The following is a 22,739-nucleotide window of genomic DNA, read 5'->3' on the forward strand; positions in this document are numbered from 1 at the left end:
CGTAGAAATATTGGAACACGTGAGTTAGTACTGACCGTAGGACTTACCTTGGAAGCTAGTTTAAGGAAAGGCAAACCTACGTTTCTAGCATTTGTAGACTTAGAGAAAGCTTTTGACAATGGTGACTGGAATACTCTCTTTCAAATTCTGAAGGTGGCAGGGGTAAACAATAGGGAGTGAAAGGCTATTTAGAATTTGTACAGAAACCAAATGGCAGTTATAAGCGTTGAGGGGCATGAAAGGGAAGCAGGGGTTAGGAAGGGAGTGAGTCAGGGTTGTAGCCTCTCCCCGATGTTATTCAATCTGTATATTGTGCAAGCAGTAAAGGAAACAAAAGAAAAATTCGGAGTAGGTATTAAAATCCATGGAGAAGAAATAAAAACCTTGAGGTTCGCCGATGGCATTGTAATTCTGTCAGAGACGGCAAAGGACTTGGAAGAGCAGTTGAACGGAATGGATAGTGTCTTGAAAGGAGGATATAAGATGAACATCAACAAAAGCAAAACGAGGATAATGGAATGTAGTCAAATTAAATTGCGTGATGCTGAGGGAATAAGATTAGGAAATGAGACACTTAAAGGAGTTTTGCTATTTGGGGAGCAAAATAACTGATGATGGTCGAAGTAGAGAGGATATAAAATGTAGACTCGCAATGGCAAGGAAAGCGTTTCTGAAGAGAAATTTGTTAACATCGAGTATAGATTTAAGTGTCAGGAAGTCGTTTCTGAAAGTATTTGTATGGAGTGTAGCAATGTATGGAAGTGAAACATGGACTATAAATAGTTTGGACAAGAAGAGAATAGAAGCTTTCTAAATGTGGTGCTACAGAAGTATGCTGAAGATTAGATGGGTAGATCACATAACTAATTGGGGAGAAGAGGAGTTTGTGGCACAACTTCACTAGAAGAAGGGATTGATTGGTAGGACATGTTCTGAGACATTGAGGGATCACCAATTTAGCACTGGAGGGCAGCGTGGAAGGTAAACATCGTAGAGAGAGACCAAGAGATGAATACACCAAGCAGATTCAGAAGGATGTAGGTTGCAGTAGGTACTGGGAGATGATGAAGCTTGCACAGGATAGAGTAGAATTGAGAGCTGCATCAAACCAGTCTCAGGACTGAAGACCACGACAACAACAACAACAACAACAACATGTAAAGTCATGAGATATTTTTTTAATAGTAACTGTGAGGTAAATATTTTTCTGAAAAGAAAAGTTAGTAAAGAAAATGTTTGGAAATTAAAAAAAAAATAGTTTTTTGGCCTAATTGCTTCATAAGTAGTACTGCTTTCAGCAGGAACTTGCTTAGGAATTATCCCACTATAAAATGCATATAATGATTTTTTGAAAAAGAGTAAAGTAATCATGCCAATTTGGGTACTGTTGTTATTTCTGGATAATGGTTAATTCATTCTTTACTGAAAATAATTAGTGCTGTATAAGACTATTTGATAAAAGATGTTGAATTTCAATGAATATTGAGTTTTCTTGCAAAAGAGTTTTGTGAAAATAAGCAGAAAATTTTCCCTACACTAAAATTCAGGAAGTTTTCCCTTTAGATCTGAGAACAAAAATACAAATTATGATGTGTGTATATGTGAAAAGTTAGGGTGCAGAAATTGAGAAAGGTGGGTTAGACGTACTGTATTCTGCAGGTATGAAATTTAGAAAAACCTGATACGAGACTATAAGAAACCAGATATAGGGCAGATGACTGGAAGCTGTATCACAGTGAAGTGCCTTTAAAGCAACCAAAGTGTAAGTACGAGAAAGAAAAATGTGCTACCCTAGTGCTGCTACAGAAAGTAAGTGTTTTTTTGCTAAAGTGTGTAAAAAAGATGCTCCCCAAAAGTGAGAGGTCTCACGGTTCTAGGCGTGCAGTCCAGAACCGCGCGACTGCTACAGTCGCAGGTTCGAATCCTGCCTCGGGCATGGATGTGTGTGATGTCCTTAGGTTAGTTAGGTTTAACTAGTCCTAAGTTCTAGGGGATTGATGACCTAAGATGTTAAGTCCCATAGTGCTCAGAGCCATTTGAACCAAAAGTGAGAATAATATAATGAAAGATACATTTTATCCACAGAGATGATTAAAGCTAGTGTTATCCTGCTAGAACATTTTGTGGAATAATGCAAATTAAGTTGAATCTTTTGTATAGTAATATATTATATTTCATGAATGCTAATATAGCAGCTGTAAAGAGCATTAAGTGGTTTATTTCATTTCAAAATGATATAGAAATGCGTAGAGTAATTGTTCAAAGAAGAATTTAATTTTGAGGAGAACTTTAATATTTACTAATGTAAATGATTTGATAAGTTTTTTGTACAAAAAATAATACTTCTGAAGAAAAAGGCAAATTTTGCACACCAATTTTATTATTCGCTATCAAGTCCAAACCTTCAAAATCTGATGTAACATCGAAAAAACTATAATGTACTTCTGATATTTCATTCAGCTGAAAAAATTATAACTAGGAACAATTTTCATTAAAAATCCCATACTTGGGTTTGTGTAACACAGCAAGTTATTAGAAGATGACATTCGCTGCAGTAAGTCATGCAGCCCTCTAGTACGGTGGCTGCAGGATGGCTACATGTTTTTCGTTTTGCTCACAGCACAGCTGATGCTGCCTGCCATGAGAAATGCATAGCGGAACATTCAGTCGATACGAAGAGTCATACTCTCTACGAATCTAAATAATCCATATTAGTTATTATCAGATTTTGTTCAAATTTGGTACACAGCCTTTTGTGATTAATGGAATGATGCTGTCAAAATTTCTGATTTTTATTTATTATAGTTCTGGAGGTAAAGAGAATTACTTAATACTCCTAAAACGTATGCTTGTTTTTTAAAACCAAGTTAGGAACACTATCAGGTTGACTTTCAATATCATTTGAAGCCATTCCAAAGTTATCAGTGTATAAAAATCAATTAATTAGATTTTTCTTTTCAAAACTTTAGTTACTGTGCATTACTTAATACAAAAATTGGTCAAAATTATTATTTGATTATATTTTGTTATGTGAGTGTGTGAGGTGAGAGTGATTGAGAGAGAGTACATGGGATATACGTTAAAATTTAGTATTTCATTTTATGTAAAACCTTGTACAAACGAACTGTGGGAAAGTTATGTTGCAACCACAATTCAGGTGATATATGTTGGTGTGTGCTTGCTTTTGTATAAAAGTAGCCAGAATGGAAGTCAGAGGTGAAATAAGTTTATTTATCAACTTGAAGAATATTTTGTGTTTCGTTACTTTGTTTAATCAAAGTACAAGAAATTAATGTTTTGCTGATATTAATTACTATATTAATTACTATAAAATTAGTGATTGGATAAGACCAGATTTGCCACGCAAATGAGCTGGAAGGAATGTTCAGATTGGTCGTTTAGATCAACAGCCAATCACAATTAAGCTGTTCACGCACAAAAAGAGGAGTGGGAATATAGGAGAGTACTTCCAGAGGAGTCGCTTGCTAGTCGATCTACAGATAACACGATGTTAGATCGCTCCCTAAAAATTCGCTGTAAGATGAGGAAATAGTGAGCTAATTTTGGTTTGAACATGTCGAGACTGAAGCGACTGGAGTTATGAATATTTTAATGAAATGTTTGGTGTTTCTAAATTAAATAGTTTGAGAGATATGAGCGTGTGAACTTTCTGGTCGTAGTAACAACTCTGCGTAGCGTGTTTCGTGCTCTGTACGGAATATTTTGGCGAGCACCTTTTACGAAGAAGACCACTGAAACAACCAAATGTTTAACTCGCGAATAGTTGTGCATCACTGACTGGTAGAACGTGAAAATTAGTCGGGTCAGACTTACTAAAATTCTGGCTGCTTGTCAAGTGAATATTTGTTACACAGACAAAGAATTTTGAATGATAATGTCTTACCATATTAAATACGGACTTGATAGCCATTTCATGTGTTTCAATATGAATTAGAAGCAGATTTAATCTAATGATTACGCTTTTCTGCAAATAGACTGAAGATCCCAAACGACTGATTTTATGATCGTGAACTTTCAGGAACTGACTTTCATCTAGGGATACGTGGCCTCTGTATGGTAGGTATTAGGTGGTGGTTTCATCAACACTGCTTTGTACTGCCTAGCATGTATCTGCTACCACAGAGTGAAGGGACAATGGCAAGAATCCTGTCGAGGTAGGTGGACTGAACGACAGCATTAACAAAAATGCAGACCGACCGACCCCACCTCGCCACAAAGTGCTTGGATTAAAAAAAGGGCAGCTGTTACAAGATTTGTCAATAACATTGCTATCCTTAGTGAGATTGATTAAGAATTAAAGGACATGTTAAATGGAGAGAGCAGTCTAGTAAACATTGAAGATGAACTGAGAGTAAACAAAAGAAAGGCTATGGTAAATATTAGTGATAAATTTCACATTGAAATTGGTGATCACGAAGTAGATAAAGTTAAGGAATTCTGCTCCCTCAGAAGCAAAATGGCACACGATGGATGAAGCAAGGAGGATTAGTCGGTTGGAGAAGGGACCAAACTAGGTGGTCATCAGTCCCTCCGACCTGAGATTAACTAAAACCGATAACTTCAACACTGGAACAACAATGCTTTCCTGCCACTGGGTAGGAAAGACTCCCTCACTCCACAGACAGTTGAAGAGGGTCAGGATATAATGGTGGCCAGCCACTGATAAGTGTTGGAGCATTTGGTTATGTATCCGGTCTGGTCCAGGAAACGTGTCAGGACAAAGGGCAAGTGTGCTGGCAAATTCCCACTCGCTGAATGGAGCATTGTAAGGCTCTGTGCAGTGAGAAACAAAAGACAAACTGAACTACTACTTCATTTTCTTTATTGCTTACTCATTGTAGAGGTTATCAGGGATAGGCAACAGTTCTGTCTCACACCCTTCTCTACTACTCCTTCCTTTTATGTCCTTCAATTTTTATAACCGCAGTTTGGTTTCTGTACAACTGTGTGTAACCTTCTGCCCCCTGTATTTTATCCCTGCTACCTTAATTATTTTGAGGAGAACAGTATTCATGGTCTTGCTAAATATATAACTGCCATAAATATAGATTTGCCTTTCTATAACCTACCTTCCTAAATATGTCATAGGGCCCCTATCACCTCTCGTGTTCCTGTATTTTTCCGGAATTCTAACTGATATTCCCAGAGGTTGACTTCTACCTTGTTTCTTTCCTCTGTAAACATAATTCATGCTAGCAGTTTGCAGTAATATTCAGACCTTTCAGCACCTGTTTCCTTTTGAACTGGAATTATTACATTTTTCTTGAAGTCAGAGGGTAGTTATCCTGTCTCATATATCTTGAATGCCAGGTGGAATAGTTCTGTCATCTCTTGCTCTCCCAATAATCTCAATAATTTTGAAGGAATATTTCAACTACTTAGCCATTTTATACTTTCAGTAATTAGGTGATATGTGAAATTTTTCTTACAGTGTTGTACCTCCCATCTCATATACTTCCTCTTCCCTTTCTATGTATTGGCTTGCCATCTGAACTCATGATTTTCATACAGCTGCTTCTCTTTTTTTCCAGAGGTCTCTGTAATTTTGCTATAGTCAGCATCTATCTTTCCCCTAGTTACATATGCTTCCAGAGCCTTGATTTGTCTTCTAGCCATTCCTTCTTAGCCATTTTGCACTTCCTGTCTTTATTTTTTTAGGCCTTGTCTTTTTACCTCATCGATCATCTTCTGCCTTCATTCTTTCATCTCTCAAACCTCTCTCAAAGGTATATATTCGTCTTTTGCTGTATTTCCTTTCCCAGTTTCAGTCAAACATTGCCTAATGCACACTCTGAATCTCTCGATAATCTCTTTGTGAAAGAGATCCTTTCAGCTTAGAGATTCTTTGCTTGTCCAGGTCCCATCTCCTTAATTTCCTACCTTTTTGCACTTTGGTTGTAATCTTCAGTTTATAACCAAGTATGGTCAAAGTCCACATCTCCCCCTGGAAATGTCACACAGTTAAAAATCTGCTTTCATACTATTATATAATCTGAAACTTTTCTTTTCCCCAGGTCTCTTCCACGTATACAACCTTCTAACATGATTCTTAAACCAGATGTGAGAAATGAGTAAATTATGCTCTACCAGATGGGTTTCTTTTTTATTCCTCCCCCCCCCCCTCCATCTGTATTATCCTACTATTTTTCCTTTTCTTCCCTTTCCTACTGTCAAACACCAGTTCCTCATCCTCATCACAGTTAAATACCATATTTACTTCAATATAAGAAAGCCCTGAAAATAAGACGACACCCTGTTTTTTAAATAGGTTTTTTGAGAAAAAATCATTTTTAATATATTCTGAATGACCAAATGACAAATTGTTTTGTTGACGTAAAGTGTCTCCCAAAAAGTTAATATATTATCTATTCTAAATGTATGTCATTTATTGATTCTTTTTTCGCGTCTATACTGCTCGTGGTCTCGTTTCCCGAGCACAGGGTCCCGGGTTCGATTCCCAGCGGGTTCAGAGATTTTTCCTGCCTCGAGATGACTGGGTGTTGTTGTGTTGTCTTCATCATCATCATTGATCCCCATTATGGTAGGAGGAAGGCAATGACAAACCACCTCCACTAGGACCTTTCCTAGTACGGCGGTGTGGGTCTCCCGCATCATTCCCTTCGCTCTGTCTCAGAGTATCATCACTGATGTGAGAATGTTACAACGTCTCATGCTTCCAAACAAATTGACAATCTGCCCTAGCTGTGTAGAACCAATTGGCACACCACCTTTAATTCCCGTCATATGTCACAGCAAGCATTGACAACATCGTAGCAAGAAACACGTAAGTACACCACTGGCGTCTATCTACACTTTTACCATCCTCTGCAGAAATGAATAATATGTTGAATATATATCTAATTTCAAAGTCAGTTTGATTCCAACTACAAATGGATTCAGGTAAACTGCAATTTAACCATGTAAGATGTTCATAAAAAGCCAAAGTATGTGGTATCGATTCCCATGGTTGGCAACGTGACAATTTGCTGCTTGTTGTCCTCGCAGTCATAATAGTTCTCAGCCAAGCTGGTGTCACTGTTCCCCTTTCAATGCTTTTGTAGGGTTGAACTTGAGAAACTGTGAAACACAGACTGCAATATCTTCTAGTGTGCAGGTCATATGTAACAGCACCAACTAATACATAAATAGAAGATTGTAAATAAGATTCAGTCCCATTCTCAAACTTCCACTCGTCCCATGATATAGTGATATCTGTTGGTATTATCTTCATGACAGCTCTTGACACTGTAATTTGTTCTCATAGTAATTATTAGTCAGTTTAATATGATTTATTTCTGGATTAATTTTCCTTTTTGTTTCAACTGAATTTCGCCATCGTGTTCTGAAGCTGATTAAAAGCTTGTAATCTTTTTACCCAATATTCCAATACATGAATAGTGACAGAATATTTCATTTGCAACCCACTTAGTAAATAATTGCAGTCACTCATAATCAAATAATTTTTATCTCGGTTCAGAATCAAGTAATGTTTTTGAAACACATTTCCACTTTCAAATCTCACATTTACTTCAAAAACAGAATTAATGTATGTACATGGTATCGATACATGTATGGGAACTTTTATTGCAAACCTGTCCAGACACAAAAAGAGTTTGCAAGATCATAGAAGTTAATGCTATTTCCTCTTGTGTATCACAAAATTGTCAAATTTTAATCACAGCAACACCCTGTTGTAGTGGCTAGTTCATAATTTCTCACAAGTCTCTTGCACTAGTGCTGTGGGAGTCATGTCGCTTGATTATTGGAGCAATGTTGATGCTGTTTCAAACACTTTGGTACATCAGAAAATCTCGAACCTGTTGGAATGCGAGTATCATTTGCCCCCAACCCTGCCATTCCGATTTCTTAAAAATAAATCTGCACATGACCTCAATAGCCAAAGCTTCATCTCTAAATGTAAGAATATCCCTATAAATGTAAGACTACCCCTATATACTCCACTAAACAACGTAAAAATGTTGACCTCAGCAGCAATAGTTTAATCTGCAGAAATACAGTGTCCCTGTATTTTTCAAATGATGAATTTGGGAAAAAATGACATCTTATATTCGACAAAATAATTTAATTGGATAGATATTACATCTACTCACCAAGCAGTGGCAGAACGTGCACATGAAAGAGGAATGTAATTAGGTGCCTAACCACAACCCTCTTTTATGTGTGTGTTCTGCCACTGCTTGGTGAGTAGATTTTTTATCTATACAATTAAATTATTTTGTCAAAAATGGCTTGTTTTCGTCGTCATACATTCGGGTAAATATGGTATTCCTTTCACTTAACTACCTGAATAACTTCTTTTATGCCATGACACATTTTTCAATGCCCTCATCAACTACAAAGCTAATTGACATATGAACTTGAACTATTGTGTTGGATGTGTTAATTACACTGTTACTTACCCACATTTCTATTATTTTTTATCCATTATTAGACATACTTCTACATTACCTTCATTTGATTTTTTATTTATAAACCTTACTCACTTGACCAGTAGTACTGTTCTCCCTGCAACCAAACTTCACTAATTCCCATTATATCTAGCTTTACCATATTAATTTCACTTTTTTAAGTTCCCTAACCTCCCTACCCCATTAATGGATCTAACATTACACCGTGCAACTTGTAGATTGTCAGTTTTTTCTGGCATCATTCATTCAGTGATCTGAATAGGGAACTGTTTGCCCAAGAGAATGCCATCATCATTTAACCCTACAGAAGAGTTGCATGAATGTAGTTCTTCTTTTTCAGCCATTTGCAGAACAAACGCTGTGAGGGCGTGTTGGTTAAAAGGCTAGATCATTCAGTAACCCAGACTCTTGCCTCTGCTACTATTGAAAAGGCTGTTGCCCCTCATCAGAAACATGTTTATCTGGCCTCTCCACAAATATTCCTCCATTACTGATGCTTCTACTGTAGGCTATTTGTAGGGACTGGAAAAATTTTCATAAAGTGAAATAGGTGCAAAATTCTGCCTCAGAATGCGAAAATGCAAGATTATCTAGTAGACACTATTTCAAAGCAAAACTTACCAAGAGGAACTATTTTACCAGAGATAACAATATTATGAAAAGGATAGTTGCTGCTCACCATATAGCAGAGATGCTGAGTTGCAAATAGGCACAACAAAAATAAACAGAAAGTGAGCTTTCAGTCAACAAGGCTTCATTGGAAAAACACACACACACACACACACACACACACACACACACACACACACACACACACACACTCTTACATGTGGAAAAACAACTCGCACACATGACTACAGGACTCTGGCCTCAACAGCCAGAGACATATAAATTAAAGTGGCATCCTTTTTTTCCAATCATACGAGAGTTGCATAGAAGGTGCTTACCTACAAAAAGTATGAAACAAGATTGTGGTTATAATTGAAGTCTTTATTCAGAAGTAATCAGCAGAGGCCTAAGCACAACTATCCCACAGCAAGTGTTCCTTGTGCTCAGAATTATTCTGGCTGTGACAGTAGCCAGTGCAACACTGCATCTTTCAGTTCATTGTCAGAGTTCAAGTACTTCCCTTTGGGATGTGTTTTTAGTGGACCACACACATGTCCAGGCTGTAGGATTGGTGATCAAGCTGCTCTCACTTGAACTTGAACATTACACTTCATGTGATCCAGCAGATGTGTGGATGCGTGTTATCATGGAATAGAATCACTCCCTCCATGAGTAGCCCAGGTCATTTGCTCTTGATGAACTTCATGAGCTATGGAGTGTCTCACTGTTATTGGTTTTTCTGTGCTCAAGGATTCGATGAATGTCGGACTTTTAGATGTCGAAAAAACGGTGAGCATCACCTTACCTGCTGTGGGCACAGCTTTTAATTTTTTAGGAGGCAGCCAAGACACTACATTCACATTTCTAGATTCTTACTTCATTATCCCTAAGCAACATATGCAAATTTCTGCAGGTTTGGTTGTTATGAAATTTCGTACCTCCAATGTATTACAGTCATCTGGACACATGATAAAACTGAAGTGCTAAGTTTCTTAAAAAAGCTTAAATCTGTTCCCTAAATAAAATTGTCTTGTTTTCTTTCTTAAATTTCATAGTATTTGATTTTAGTATCAGTGATGCCCAATGCATTTTAAAACACTAACAAATTACACAACTTGAATTTTAACTCCACCGTATACGAAACCTTTGTCAAATAGCAGCCATTTTTGTTGTTGCTGTTGCTGCAGTATTCAGTCCGAAGACAAGTTGATGCTTCTCTATGTATGCTAGTCTATTGTTTGTCTGCGTAACTGCTCCTGCAGACATACATTTCAATCTGTTTACTATATTGAAACCTTGATCTTTCTCTATGCATCTGCCCTTCCCCCTCCCGACACACACACACACACACACACACACACACACACACACACACACACACACACACACACAGCACTCATTCACTTCTCTACAGTGCCACGTCAACAAGGTGATGCTGGGTATACACTCTGCAAACCACTGAAGTGTATGGCAGAGGCTACTTCCTGTTGTACCAGTTATTAGTGTTTTTCCCTGTTCCAATCATGTGTGCAGCATGGGAAGAATGATTGTTTAAATGCCTCTGCATGTACTGTAATTAATCTAATCTTGTCCTTGCGATCCTCCTATGTGAGTAATAAATAGGTGGTTGTAGTAGTATATTCCTATAGTTACTAACAAAGAGACAGAGGGGCTGGCCAGTACTTACCTCAGCTCAGTACAGCCGATAGAAACACAAAAACAACCGAAAATTTAAGTTCCTAGCTTTCGGAATAAATGTTCCTTCATCAGGGAGGAGAGAGGAGAAAGAAAGGGAAGAATGGATTTAGTTACTCACAACCCAGGTTATGAAGCAACAGGGAAAGGAAAACAGGGAAGGTAGCAAGGATGGAGGCATGGTTGTCAGAGGGAATACAAACTTAAATGTTCGGAAGCTTTTCTGAAGTTATTTGTCTGCAGCATAGCCTTTTGTAGGACTGAAATGTGAATGACAAGCAGTTCAGACAAGAAGAGAATAGAAGCTCTTGAAATGTGGTGCTATAGAGGAATGCTGAAGATTGGTCGGATATATCATGTAACTAATGAGGCGGTACTGAATCGAACTGGGGAGAAAGCAAATTTATAACACCACTTGACTTACAAAATGGGTTAGTTGATCAAGGAGTTGTCACTATGGTATTGGAGGGAAATGTGAGTGTAAAAATTGTAGAGGGATATCAAGGGATAAATTACAGTAAGCAAGTTGAAATGGATGTATGTTGCAGAAGTTATGCACAAATGAAGAGGCTGATTATGGATAAATTAGCATGGATAGCACTGATCAAACCAGTCTTCAGATTGCGAACAATGACAACAATGACGATGAAAGCAACGATGACAACAACAGCAACAACCACAACATACTGTTCATTTGTGCTGGAATGTTTGGACCTCATTAAGAAAAAGTGGACAATAACATCTGAAAATTAAAGCAAGAAAAATATTAGTATTGCGAGTGGCTGAAATTAGATGGCAAGGCATTTACTATTTACATTTTGAAGAAAACAGTAAATCACAGAGAATGTGAAAAAGTAAGGAAGTAAAAATTGCAGTGATGATAAACTCTGAATTAATTAATTTAGTAGTAAGTATATTCAGTGTTAGTGGCTAGATATGATGAATGTTCTTAGAAAACCAACCGAGCCTCCTATATTCAGGCATAATTTCCAACTTCAAAATATGGTGGTATCATAAAATTAATGATGAAGTGATAATTTGTTGGATGTAACTCATGATATGAGCACTGTAATGATTGTGTGTGACTTCAATGATGTCAGACCTTACAAAGGAAAGAAAATTATAGGAAAATTTTGCAACATTTCTGAAGATAATATATTCTCCTCCACAAATTAGAACATGAGCAGCACTTGCTAAATGTGTATTTCAAAGAAAGCAAGCTTCTGGACCACAAACTGAAAAATAATGGGCAGCTTAATAAAAGGGGTTAAGGTACCCAAGAAATAATGATTTAATGAGCTATGGAAGATGATGAAAGTCTACCAAACTACACAAGGCAAAGAGAATATAGTGTACAAGGTAATGGGTAATAATGATAAAAAATTTTACTCTATTCAACTCCCACCATTTTAACTTAGCCTCAGATAGTGACATGAGCAGTTACGTAAACTACTCCACAGCCAGCTCCCACACTATTATGCTGTGCTAGGGATGCCACCACAGTACTGCTGAGTGTGAGACACCAGCTTTCTACCTCAAACCCGCCAACAAGAGGACAAGGTGCCATCAAGTGAGGTATGCAACAGCAAGTGTCTCTTTTTCCCTGGGGAAAAAAAGAGAAGAAGAAGCAAAATGTTGTGTTGAATAACTCAATCAATTAGGTTAGGGTTCAATTTTGGATCCACTCCTATTCCTTATAAATGTGAATGAAAGAATTATAGAGTGGTTCTCAGAAAATGGAAGTTTTCATAAGGCACACTTGCGTATATGCAGTTCTGTACAACAAACAGTGTCACACCAACAATTGATGAAACACATGACAAATCAGTAAATAAGTTAGAATGATCCAAATTTTTGGGTGTACATATTGATGAAAATGAACTGGAAGTAGCATATTGCTGAGCTGTTCAAACTATTAATTTAGCTACTTACCCTCTTCATATAACTGTTAAGGTTGGAAACAAATTCATTAACCCCTTTGTATATGTCCACTCAATATCGGCTTATGGAACAATTTTTTGGGGTAGCTCATCACTTAGAAAGACAGTGCTGATTGCACAGAATATGTGGTGTGCACCCACAGGCATCAGGTGAGCCTCTCTTCAAAGAGTTAGGCATTTTAATTGTGATGTCACAACTCATATTTGCTAATGCCTCCGAAATAATCCATCACAATTTAAGAAGAACAGTCACGTCTGTACCTACAGCATTACACCTTTATTACCCATTACTGAAGATATCAGTTGTTCAGAAAGGAGTTCAATATATAGCAACACAAAAATTTTCATTTTCCCAGTATCATAAAGTGTGTAACACGTGGAACAGCAAGTTCTTTTAGTATAGTTTCATAAGCAGAGATAAAAAAATGTGTTAATTAATGTTAACACTAATCATGTATATGAAATGTGATTAAAAAGGTCTATTTGAGGCGAAACCCTATTGCATCACACTAACGTTCCCTCTCGCACCTCAATGGTTCTCCATGATTTTTTTGGCAGCCACTGTATTAGCCAGACATGGCTCCCTGCGACTTCTTTCTATTCCTGAGACTGAAGAGAACCATGATCAGACATCGTTTTGCCACCACTGTTGAAGTAAAAAATAGAATCGGTGAAGGAGCTGAACACAATAATGAGAAGTAAGTTCCAGAAGTGCCTCCAAGTTTGGAAAATGCTCTAGCATAATTGTATTACATCTGAGGGGGATTGCCTTGACGTAGACAAAGTTGATGCTGATGAACAAATAAAGATTCTTTAAGAAAAACAAGAATTCCCATTACTTTCCTCGTCACACCTCACCCATTATCCTGTAAACTAAATCGTTCTACATCATTTTGATAGAGAATTGTTCAAATGATCTAAGGAACATACAACTATCTAACTCGAGTATGATATTATTATATATGATGCTGCATAGCATATGTTTCTTCAGTTTATCTATATCTGTAAACACATGCTTCCCTCCATCAGTGAATGGAAAAAGGAAGTAAGAATGTGGCTTAACATCCCAACACTGAAGAATGAGCACAAGATCAGATTGTCAAAGGACACTGGCCAAATTCTTTAGAAGGAACTATTCAGGCATTTGCCCGAGCAATTTATGAAAATCACAGAAAGCTTAAATCTGTACGGACCCTCCTGAACACAAGTCCATGCCTTGTCAGTGAGCAGTCTCCTCAGTGTCAATGAATACAGAGACGGTCGCACACCACATTTTCTCTGCTCTGCTTATCAGTGTAACACTGTCTGCACTACTCATACAACAAATGTTGTAAGTTTTTCTCACTTTTTTGATATTTTCCTCTCATTTACACAAGACTGATGCTTGTTCCAAATTCTTTAGTTCTCCTGTCTATAATTTAATGAAACATACAGCCCAACAATGGGTTAACTACAGACAAATACTTACCTTCCTGTCCTCCTCAATATTAGTTTCTCTTAAATTTTATTTTACTATGCATATTAAAAAATTTAAATACCTGCTTTAACAACTTTTGTTTATGTTTACTCTAGTTTAGTGTGTGTAAGTTCATCCCTGACAGTTACAGCTTTGCTGGCCTACCTCAGCCCATAACTTAACAACTTTATAAACATCTCCATCGCAACACCTCAGCGCTGTAGATGGCTACTGTTTTTACCTGCAGCCATTAGCACTCTGCAGTTGAAAGCTGGCACAGTGCTGCGAGCTGTCAGAGATCTACTTACGCTATCTCGACTATAGGAAATTTACAGGTACCTGTTCTTTTTTTTGGGTGAAACTGAGGGTTACTAATTTTTGATGGATGCTTTGTTTGACAATTATGCAACTCATTCTCCTTGCGTGCAGATTTCAAAAGGTATTTTCCTGTGTGTGTTTCAATTCCTTGTCTCATTTCTTCTTGAGTGGGGTGTTTAAATAAACTTTTAGCACGAGGAGTCTGTAATTGCGGCATTTCTTGCTTCCTATGCCTGGCCACACTGAAGTCATCTTGTGTGTGATATTCTGGAGCAGACTTTTCTATTTTTCTGTAGTTATTGCCTCTATTGTTCCCATAATTCCAATGATTGTTGGTACCACGCATATAATTCTGCCCAGCTGCAGACATTTGGTAACAATTTGTCACTTTCTGAAAGAAATCACACTCTTATTACTAAAGTAATAATTATCAATGCACTCAATGAAAAATCTAAATAAATAGTAACAAAGATTATAAACAGTATATGCACTTCATATATTTATGCTGAAAATAGAACCAGAGTCAATATTATGGTAAGGACAGACTGATACTCACCACTTAGAGTTGTTGAGACACAGACCGGCATACTAACAAGACTGTTAAATGAGACAGCCTGTCTGCAACTCATCATCTCTATATGGTGCTTAGCAATCTGTCCTTTTCATAATATTATCATTTTTGCATCTTGGATTTTCCATTGTTTGAAAATAAATTAATATGGATATACATAACACTTCTGGAAAAGCTAATATTATGTAACACATCACTTGCTCCAGTATTTTTTACAGTGTCACAGGGAAGAATTTAGCTGATTAATTGAAACAGTAATCACAAGGGAAGTGTGGCCTGAACAGTGAACTATAAAGTATTAGTAGTAGCTCTCACTTGTTTGAGGTACCGCTACTAGGCATTTCTCCCACACTACATGTTTACTGTGCTGTATATTGTGCTGCAGTATACCCACATTATTTCCTTTCCTACATATGTGATTCCCTACTACTGGTAGTGGTATTAATCCATGGATTACTTGTACAAGGACATTAGATATGTTGTGGTGTTACAGTTTCAGAGAGAAAAAAGTCAAGTAACTCATATTTACAGGTATTACTCAGCTGTGGTCTTACATAGTATACCCTAGTTGCTTCAAAATTGGATAAACTGAAAGCGTCCCCACCAACTTACATCGAAAAATCTACCATCCTAATCAAATTTTGGATAATTCGTACTACAAACTAAAATTTAGTCGCAACATTACATATTTCACACCTCATTCTTCATCTAAACCGAATAAATGTGTACATATAACAATATTATGAAAAGGAATGTTGCTACTCACCATATAGCGGAGATACTGAGTCGCAGATAGGCACAACAAAAAGACTGTCACAAATAAAGCTTTCAGCCAGTAAGGCCTTTGTCAACAATATATGGCACACGCACACAAATGCGCACACAAGCCCAAACACAACTCTCACACACAGCGTGGTTTCAGTTGCCTGAGACTGCAGTTGTGAGTGTGAGGGTTTTTTTTTTTTTTTTTTTTTTTTTTTTTGTGGGGGGGGGGGGGGGGGCGCATGCACTCGTGTCTTGTTTATTGTTGATTGTTGGCAAAAGCCTTACGTGTCATAAGCTTTATTTGTGAGAGTCTTTTTGTTGTGCCTATCTGCGACTCAGCATCTCTGCTATGAGGTAACTAGCAAACTTTGCTTTTCATAATATTGTTACATTCCATCCCAGATTTTCCATTGTTTAAGTGTGTACATATGTAGTGCTGTGGATTATGGTATTTTCCATTACACATTTCTCACAATATTTCTCAATAATATACTGCACTGTAATTTCACAACAACGGCCCATTTGCTTGCTTACTACTCATGTAAGATGCAAGGAAGGGGGAAGAGTGTGGCTGGTCAGCAGACCACACATAGTGTGCAACACACAACAGTCCAGGCAGCTCTCTGTCTCTGTCTGTGAGCAATGAATGTGTTTTTCCATTTCATTCCATCACACGCAATATGCTGCCAAAACAGAAAAGACCTTACAATGCTCTGACGTTAAAACAAAGTCAGAAAATTCTACGTCTGGTCAACAATGGAGAGAAGACTAAAACACAGGTTGCAGAACACTTTCAGATCCCAAAGCCTAACCTCTCGTCGGTAATAATTTCAAGACAGGAAATAGAGGCAAGTCTGGCAAGATGTTCATTTAGTGACCATATCAAGCACATGAGGTCAGCCAAACATGAAGTCGTGGAGTATTCTCAGTCTGAACAGTTCCAATATGTGTGCTCATAGCAAATTCCATTGTCTGCATCAAGCTTCAAGAAAGTCCCACAAAATCCCCCAGAAAAAGGAAATTTCTGGATCTGTGTTTTCTGAGGCTTGGCATCTGAGGCAGAGGCATAAAATGCATGCTGTCAATGTCTATTTGGAGGGGAGGGGAGGGGAGGGGGGGGGGGGCACGCGGTAAATGAGATGCCAATAAGTGGGCACACATGAGTGCCAACTTCAGCATCTCGGGCCAGAATGCAACATGATGTGGGATGCAAGCAGCAATCTGGGTGGTAAAGGGGAAGGTGAGAGTGAAGATGAAGGTGAAGTGGAAGGTAAGGGGGAAGGGGAGAGGTTAGTAGTGTACAGGTGGGGAGAGAGACAAACACTATCTGTTGGAGTGTGCAGGGGCTAGACTGCCAACAGGCGCAGCATCATGAGGTTGAGGGACAGGGAGGCGGGGTAAAAAGGAGCAAAAAAGGAGAGGAGTGGGGAGAGATGGGCGGATGCACTGACAGAGGGGCTGCAAATAAACAAGATGTGAGGTGAGAACGGGGACGAGATGATAGGACAGAGGGGGCGGAAACTGTTGGATGGAGGGTGTGGGCATGGTATGATACCATAGGTTGGGGCCAGGATAGTCACAGGAGCAGAGGGTGTGTTTTAAGGGTAACTCCCACCTGTGCAGTTCAGAAAAGCTGGTGGTATAGGAAAGGGTCCAAATGGCTTGGGTAGTAAAGCACCTATTGAAATCAAGTATGTTATGTTTAGCTGCGTGTTGTGCATGCTACTTGGCTCTTGGACACAGTTTGGTGGAGGCCATTCATCCTGGTGGACATGCTGGTTGGTAGTCATACCAATATAAAATGGTGTGCAATGATTGCAATATAGCTGGCAAATAACATGGCTGCTTTCTCAGGTGGCCCAGCCCCTGATGAGGTATGAGAAAACCTGCAACAGGACTAGAATAGGAAGTGCTGGGTGGGCGGGTGGGTTGGGCAGGTTTTGCACCTGCGTCTTCCGCATGGATATGATCCTTGTGGCAAGGCGTTGGGATTAGGAGTGGAACAGTGATGGACTAGGATGTTGTGCAGGTTGGGTGGGCCATGGAACACCACTTTAGGAGGGATGGTAAGTGTCTCGCATAGGACGTCCCTCATTTCAGAGCATGATGATAGGTAATCAAAGCCTTGGTGAAGGATGTGGTTCAGTTGTTCCATTCCAGTGTGGTACTGAGTGATGAAGGGGACACATTTCTTTGTGGCTGGTTATTGGGGATGCTGGGAGGGTTGGGATTGTGAGGGGATATGGCACAGATTTGTTTGCGGACTAGGTCTGGGGGATAGTGCCTGCCTGCGAAGGCCTTGAGACCCTCAGCATACTGAGGAAAGGAGTTTTTCTCACTGCAGATACACTGTCCCTGGGTAGCCAGGTTGTATGGGAGGGATTTTTTGGGTGAAAGGGATGGCAGCTATCAAAATGCACATATTCTCCGTGGTTGGTGGGCTTAATGTGGACAGAGGTGTGGATCCATCCATTAGAGAGGAAGAGGTCAACATCTAGGAAGGTGGCACGGTTGGTTAAGGAGAACCATGTGAAGCGGATGGGAGAAAACGTGTTGAGGTTGTGAAGGATAGAAGGTAGGATATCTTGATCCTGGGTTCAGATAATGGAGATATCATCAAAGGACCTGAATGTTTTAGGAGGCCGAGAAAGTCTCCTCTAGATGGCCCATACAAAGGTTGGCATCAGAGGGTGCCATGCAGGTGCCCAAGGTGTGCTGCAGATTGTTTATATACTCTCCCTTCAAATGACAAGTAATTGTTTGTTAGGATAAATTATTAAGGTGTATGAGGAATGATGTAGTTGGTTTGGAGTCTAAAGGACATTGGGAAAGGTAGTGTTGAATAGCAGTAAGACCATAGGAATGAGGCATGTTGGTGTATAGGGGGGTGGCGTCAACAGTTACGAGTAAGGATCCAGCAGGTAAAGGGGTAGGGATGGCAGGAAGTTGGTGAAGGAAGTGGTTAGTGTCTTTGATGTGGGAGGCTAGCAGTTCAACACAAACTCATTTCCTGCTTAAAGCCTTAGGTCCTTCCCAGAACATCTCCCTGAACCCATTTCCCTCCTCACCCCTACAACACCCTGCAAACCCAACTTCTACATGATCCCCAAAATCCACAAACCCAATAATCGTGGATGCCCCAGTGTGGCTGGTTATTATACCCGCACTGAAAGAATTTTGGTACTCATTGAGAAACACCTCCAATCAATCGTCTGTAGTCTAGCCTCCCACTTCCCTCACCGACTCTCTGCCATCACCATCCCTTTAGGTCCTGGAATCCTACTTGTCACTGTTGATACCACCTCCCTATACACCAACATCCCTCATATGCCCATGCTCTTACCACTATTGAACACTACCTTCCCAACATCCATCGAGACCTTCCAAGACTTGCACTATCCCCCAGACCTAATCTGCAAAAAGATCTCTCATGCCATTTCCCCTCACAACCCCAATCCTTACCATCCCAAAAACCCGCCACAAAAACTGAGCAACATCCTTCACCAGGGCTTTCATTACCTATCGCCGTACCCTGAAATGAGGGACATCCTACCAGAGATACTTCTCACCCCTCCTGAGGTGGTATTCCTTCACTCACCCAACCTCCACAATATCCTAGTCTGTCCCCATGCCACTAACAAAAAATCATATCCCTGTGGAAGACCCTGGTGCAAAACCTGCCCAATCCCCCCCCCCCCCCCCCCCCTGCACTTCCTACTCCAGTCCTGTTACAGGCTTATTCCACCCCAACATGGGCCGGGCCATCTGTGAAAGCAGCCAGGTCATTTACCAGCTCTGCTGCAATCACTGCACAGCTTTTTATAATGGCATGACTGCCAACCAGTTGACTACCAGGACGAAGGCCACCACCGCAAAGTAGACCACCCTCTGGCACAACGTGCAGCTGAACACAACACACTATTTCAATGGCTGCTTCACTACCTGAGCCATCTGGATTCTTTCCTCCGCCACCAGCTTTTCTGAACTGCGCAGATGGGAGTCATCCTTACAACACATTCTCCACTCTCGTCATTACCCCTGCCTCAACCTACAGTAACATAGTCTCCCCACACCCTCCACCCAACAGTTTCCACCCCCCATCCTATAATCTCATCCCCATTCTCTTTATATGCAACCGTTTGCAAAAATGTCTGCCTGTCTTTCCCTGCACCTCCCCTCTTTTGCTCCTTTTTTCCCCACCTGCCTGCCCACAACCTCCTGACACCACACCTGCTGGCACTCTAGTCCTTGCACACTACACCAGATAGCGCACATGCTCTCCCATCTGTACACTACTATCATTTCCACTTCCCCTTCTTCATCCTCTCCAGATTGCTGGTGCTTGCATTCCACATGATGTTGCATTCTGGCCCCTAGATGCTGGAGTTGGCGGTCGTATGTGCTCCACATGATGTTGCATTCTGGCCCCTAGATGCTGGAGTTGGCGGTCGTATGTGCATGAGTGTGTGTGTGTGTGTGTGTGTGTGTGTGTGTGTGTGTGTGTGTGTGTGTGTGTGTGTGAGTGCGCGCGCGCGCGTGCGCACACACTCTTTACTGATGAAGGTTGCTGCCGAAAGCTATACGTGAGTGTTTTTTAATCATTCCTCTCTGGAACTTCATGTGTCTTCTTTACAGTAAGTAGTAATCTATCTTTTCCTACATTGCGGGTGAGTCTCACGTGGCTGATACGTAGTCGGCACAACACAATGACATCTTTCCGAGAGGCCCGGAAAGATGTATGGCACACTTTAGTGGACCCATGTGGCTCAGTGTGCAGATGAAGGTCACTCACTGACTTTCCAGAATTGTAGAGGTCAACCAGTAGGTTCTGGATGTTGGCGACCACAAGATTTTTAGATACAGCAGGGATAAACCAGGGAACTGCTATAGAGTAGGAACTTTGTTGTGGCCAGGGATTTGATGTACCGCAAAGCCTGAGATATGGCAATCAACTCTGCAGTGTACAGAATGCAGGAAGTCAGTAGAGAGTGCTTCTCATATCCCCTTGCATGTGCAAAAGCGTAACCAACCCTGTCACTGACTTTCAATCTGTCTGTGCACATGCATACCGAATGAGAATAATTGAGGAGGATTGAGTGAAACAGAATTGGAGAGAGGCAGGAGAAGGGTAGGATCAGTGTTCTCTTTAGGGCCACAAAAGAGGTCCATCCATATCACAGAATAGGGTACAGACCACAGTGAGTGTCGAGAGGTAGCCCTAGGAAAACAGATGAAAAGAGATTGTTGGAGGTCCTTCAGTAGAGTATTGAGTCGGATCCCAGCTGGTCCACTCAGTTTTCAGTGACACTCTGAACTGTTGGTTATGGTATAGAGTTGACTGACGTGGGTGAGTGGGCATCTGACAGACTGTGACTGTGTAATTAGCCAGAAGCTGCTGTCACCTAACCCACAGTGGTGGGACACTGGCTTCTGCCAGGAGGCTGTCAACAGGGCTCATACGGAAGGCCCTCGTTGCCAACCGCACACCAGTGTGGTGAACAGGATCCAACAAGCTCAGTACAGACAGTGCTGCTGACCCATAACCAACACATCCATATTCCAAGCGGGATAAAACCAGCGCTTTGTAAAATCTCATAACTATGCAGTCCGTGCCCCATGGAGGGCATTTAGCTTCTTCATGCCAGTTATCTCGAGCCGGTGGACATGTGGCAGCCAAGTTAGCTTGTTGTCAAATAAAATATCTAATTGAAAAGTTTCAGGAATTTCAAGTAATTGCTCGCCATGATAATAGATTTGCAAGAGAAAATTGATAGCCATAATTCAGTGCCCAGTCACGTATTCTCCAGCTAGTGCTCAGTGGTTCACAGTAATGCGGCTGTGTCGTACAGGTAAAGATCATCTACATAAGACAACGCAGAGACTGTGGGGACCACTGCATTTACGATACCGCTGATGGTGATAGCGAACAGTATTACGCTCAGAACCAGTCCCTAAGGGCCTCCACTTTCTTACATACACTGGCTGCTGAGAGTCAAAGCTATCCAGACCCAAGAATATTGGAGAGCTGGGAAATTCTGGATAAAAATGGGTTAGCTGCCCCAGAAACCCCCTAATGCAGTGTAGATAGTAAGTGATGTCACCAGCTGGTATTGTATGTCTTGTGTAGGTGAATGAACACAGTCGTCGAGGTGTGAAAGCACTGTGCACTGCAGATTTCAGATGAACCTGATGATTTGTAGTGTACTGGGAAGTCACATTGAAATTGTGATATATGCCCTTCGGCTTCAAGGAATCACCAAAGACAGCAGTTGATCATATGTTCGAATAACTTACACAGCCTATTTATCAGAGATTGGCTGGTAGTTAGTTAAAAATGTGGGTTCTTTCCAAGCTTCAGAACAGGAATAATAATACCTTCTAACTGTTGAGAGGGAAGTTCTCCTCCCAGCCAAATACAATTAAAAAGCCTGAGGATATGTTTCATGCTATCAGCACGAAGACATTTTAGCATTTGGTTATGAACTTTATTGGGTCCAGGGGCCGTATCTCGACACTCCACCGAAGCACTGTGAAACTCCCATTTGCTGAAAGGGATGTTGTATGAGAGAACTGTGTGCGTGGAAGAATAGTGGGTAGCACGTGATGAGGTGTTTCAGGGTCGCGGAATGAGGATGGTACTGCATTCAGCAAGTACCATGGGATCAGTGCAGGATGCCAGGAAGTGCTGTGGGTAGTGGATGGTCGCAAATGCGACTGAGTGTATTCCATATTTGGGACAATGGGCTGTGGGATTGCATAGATTATATGTACTGCTACCAACACTGCTGCTTCCATTTCTATATTAAAAACCATGCTTTCACCCATAGTATCTTGAATGCTATTAAATTATCCATAGACAGATGGCACTTGAGCTTTGTAGCACCCCGTGGTGTTCCCTGATAGATGTGACTATATCTTCAGACCACTGTGGCACC

At 40.3% G+C, this 22,739-nt stretch overlaps 1 protein-coding gene across 2 annotated transcripts in view; it reads right to left on the reverse strand.

Moving 5' to 3' along the window:
- Nucleotides 1-22,739, reverse strand: part of LOC126267436 (uncharacterized) — a 161,773-nt gene that overhangs the window by 62,808 nt on the left and 76,226 nt on the right. For both annotated transcript variants that reach the window (XM_049972695.1, XM_049972694.1), the window contains exon 4: nt 14,490-14,859. In XM_049972695.1, coding sequence (XP_049828652.1) covers nt 14,490-14,859 — 370 coding nt within the window. The remainder of the gene's footprint in view (nt 1-14,489; nt 14,860-22,739) is intronic.

This window comes from Schistocerca gregaria, chromosome 4 (genome assembly GCF_023897955.1).
Source record: "Schistocerca gregaria isolate iqSchGreg1 chromosome 4, iqSchGreg1.2, whole genome shotgun sequence".
Classification (NCBI taxonomy): Eukaryota; Metazoa; Arthropoda; class Insecta; order Orthoptera; family Acrididae; genus Schistocerca; species Schistocerca gregaria.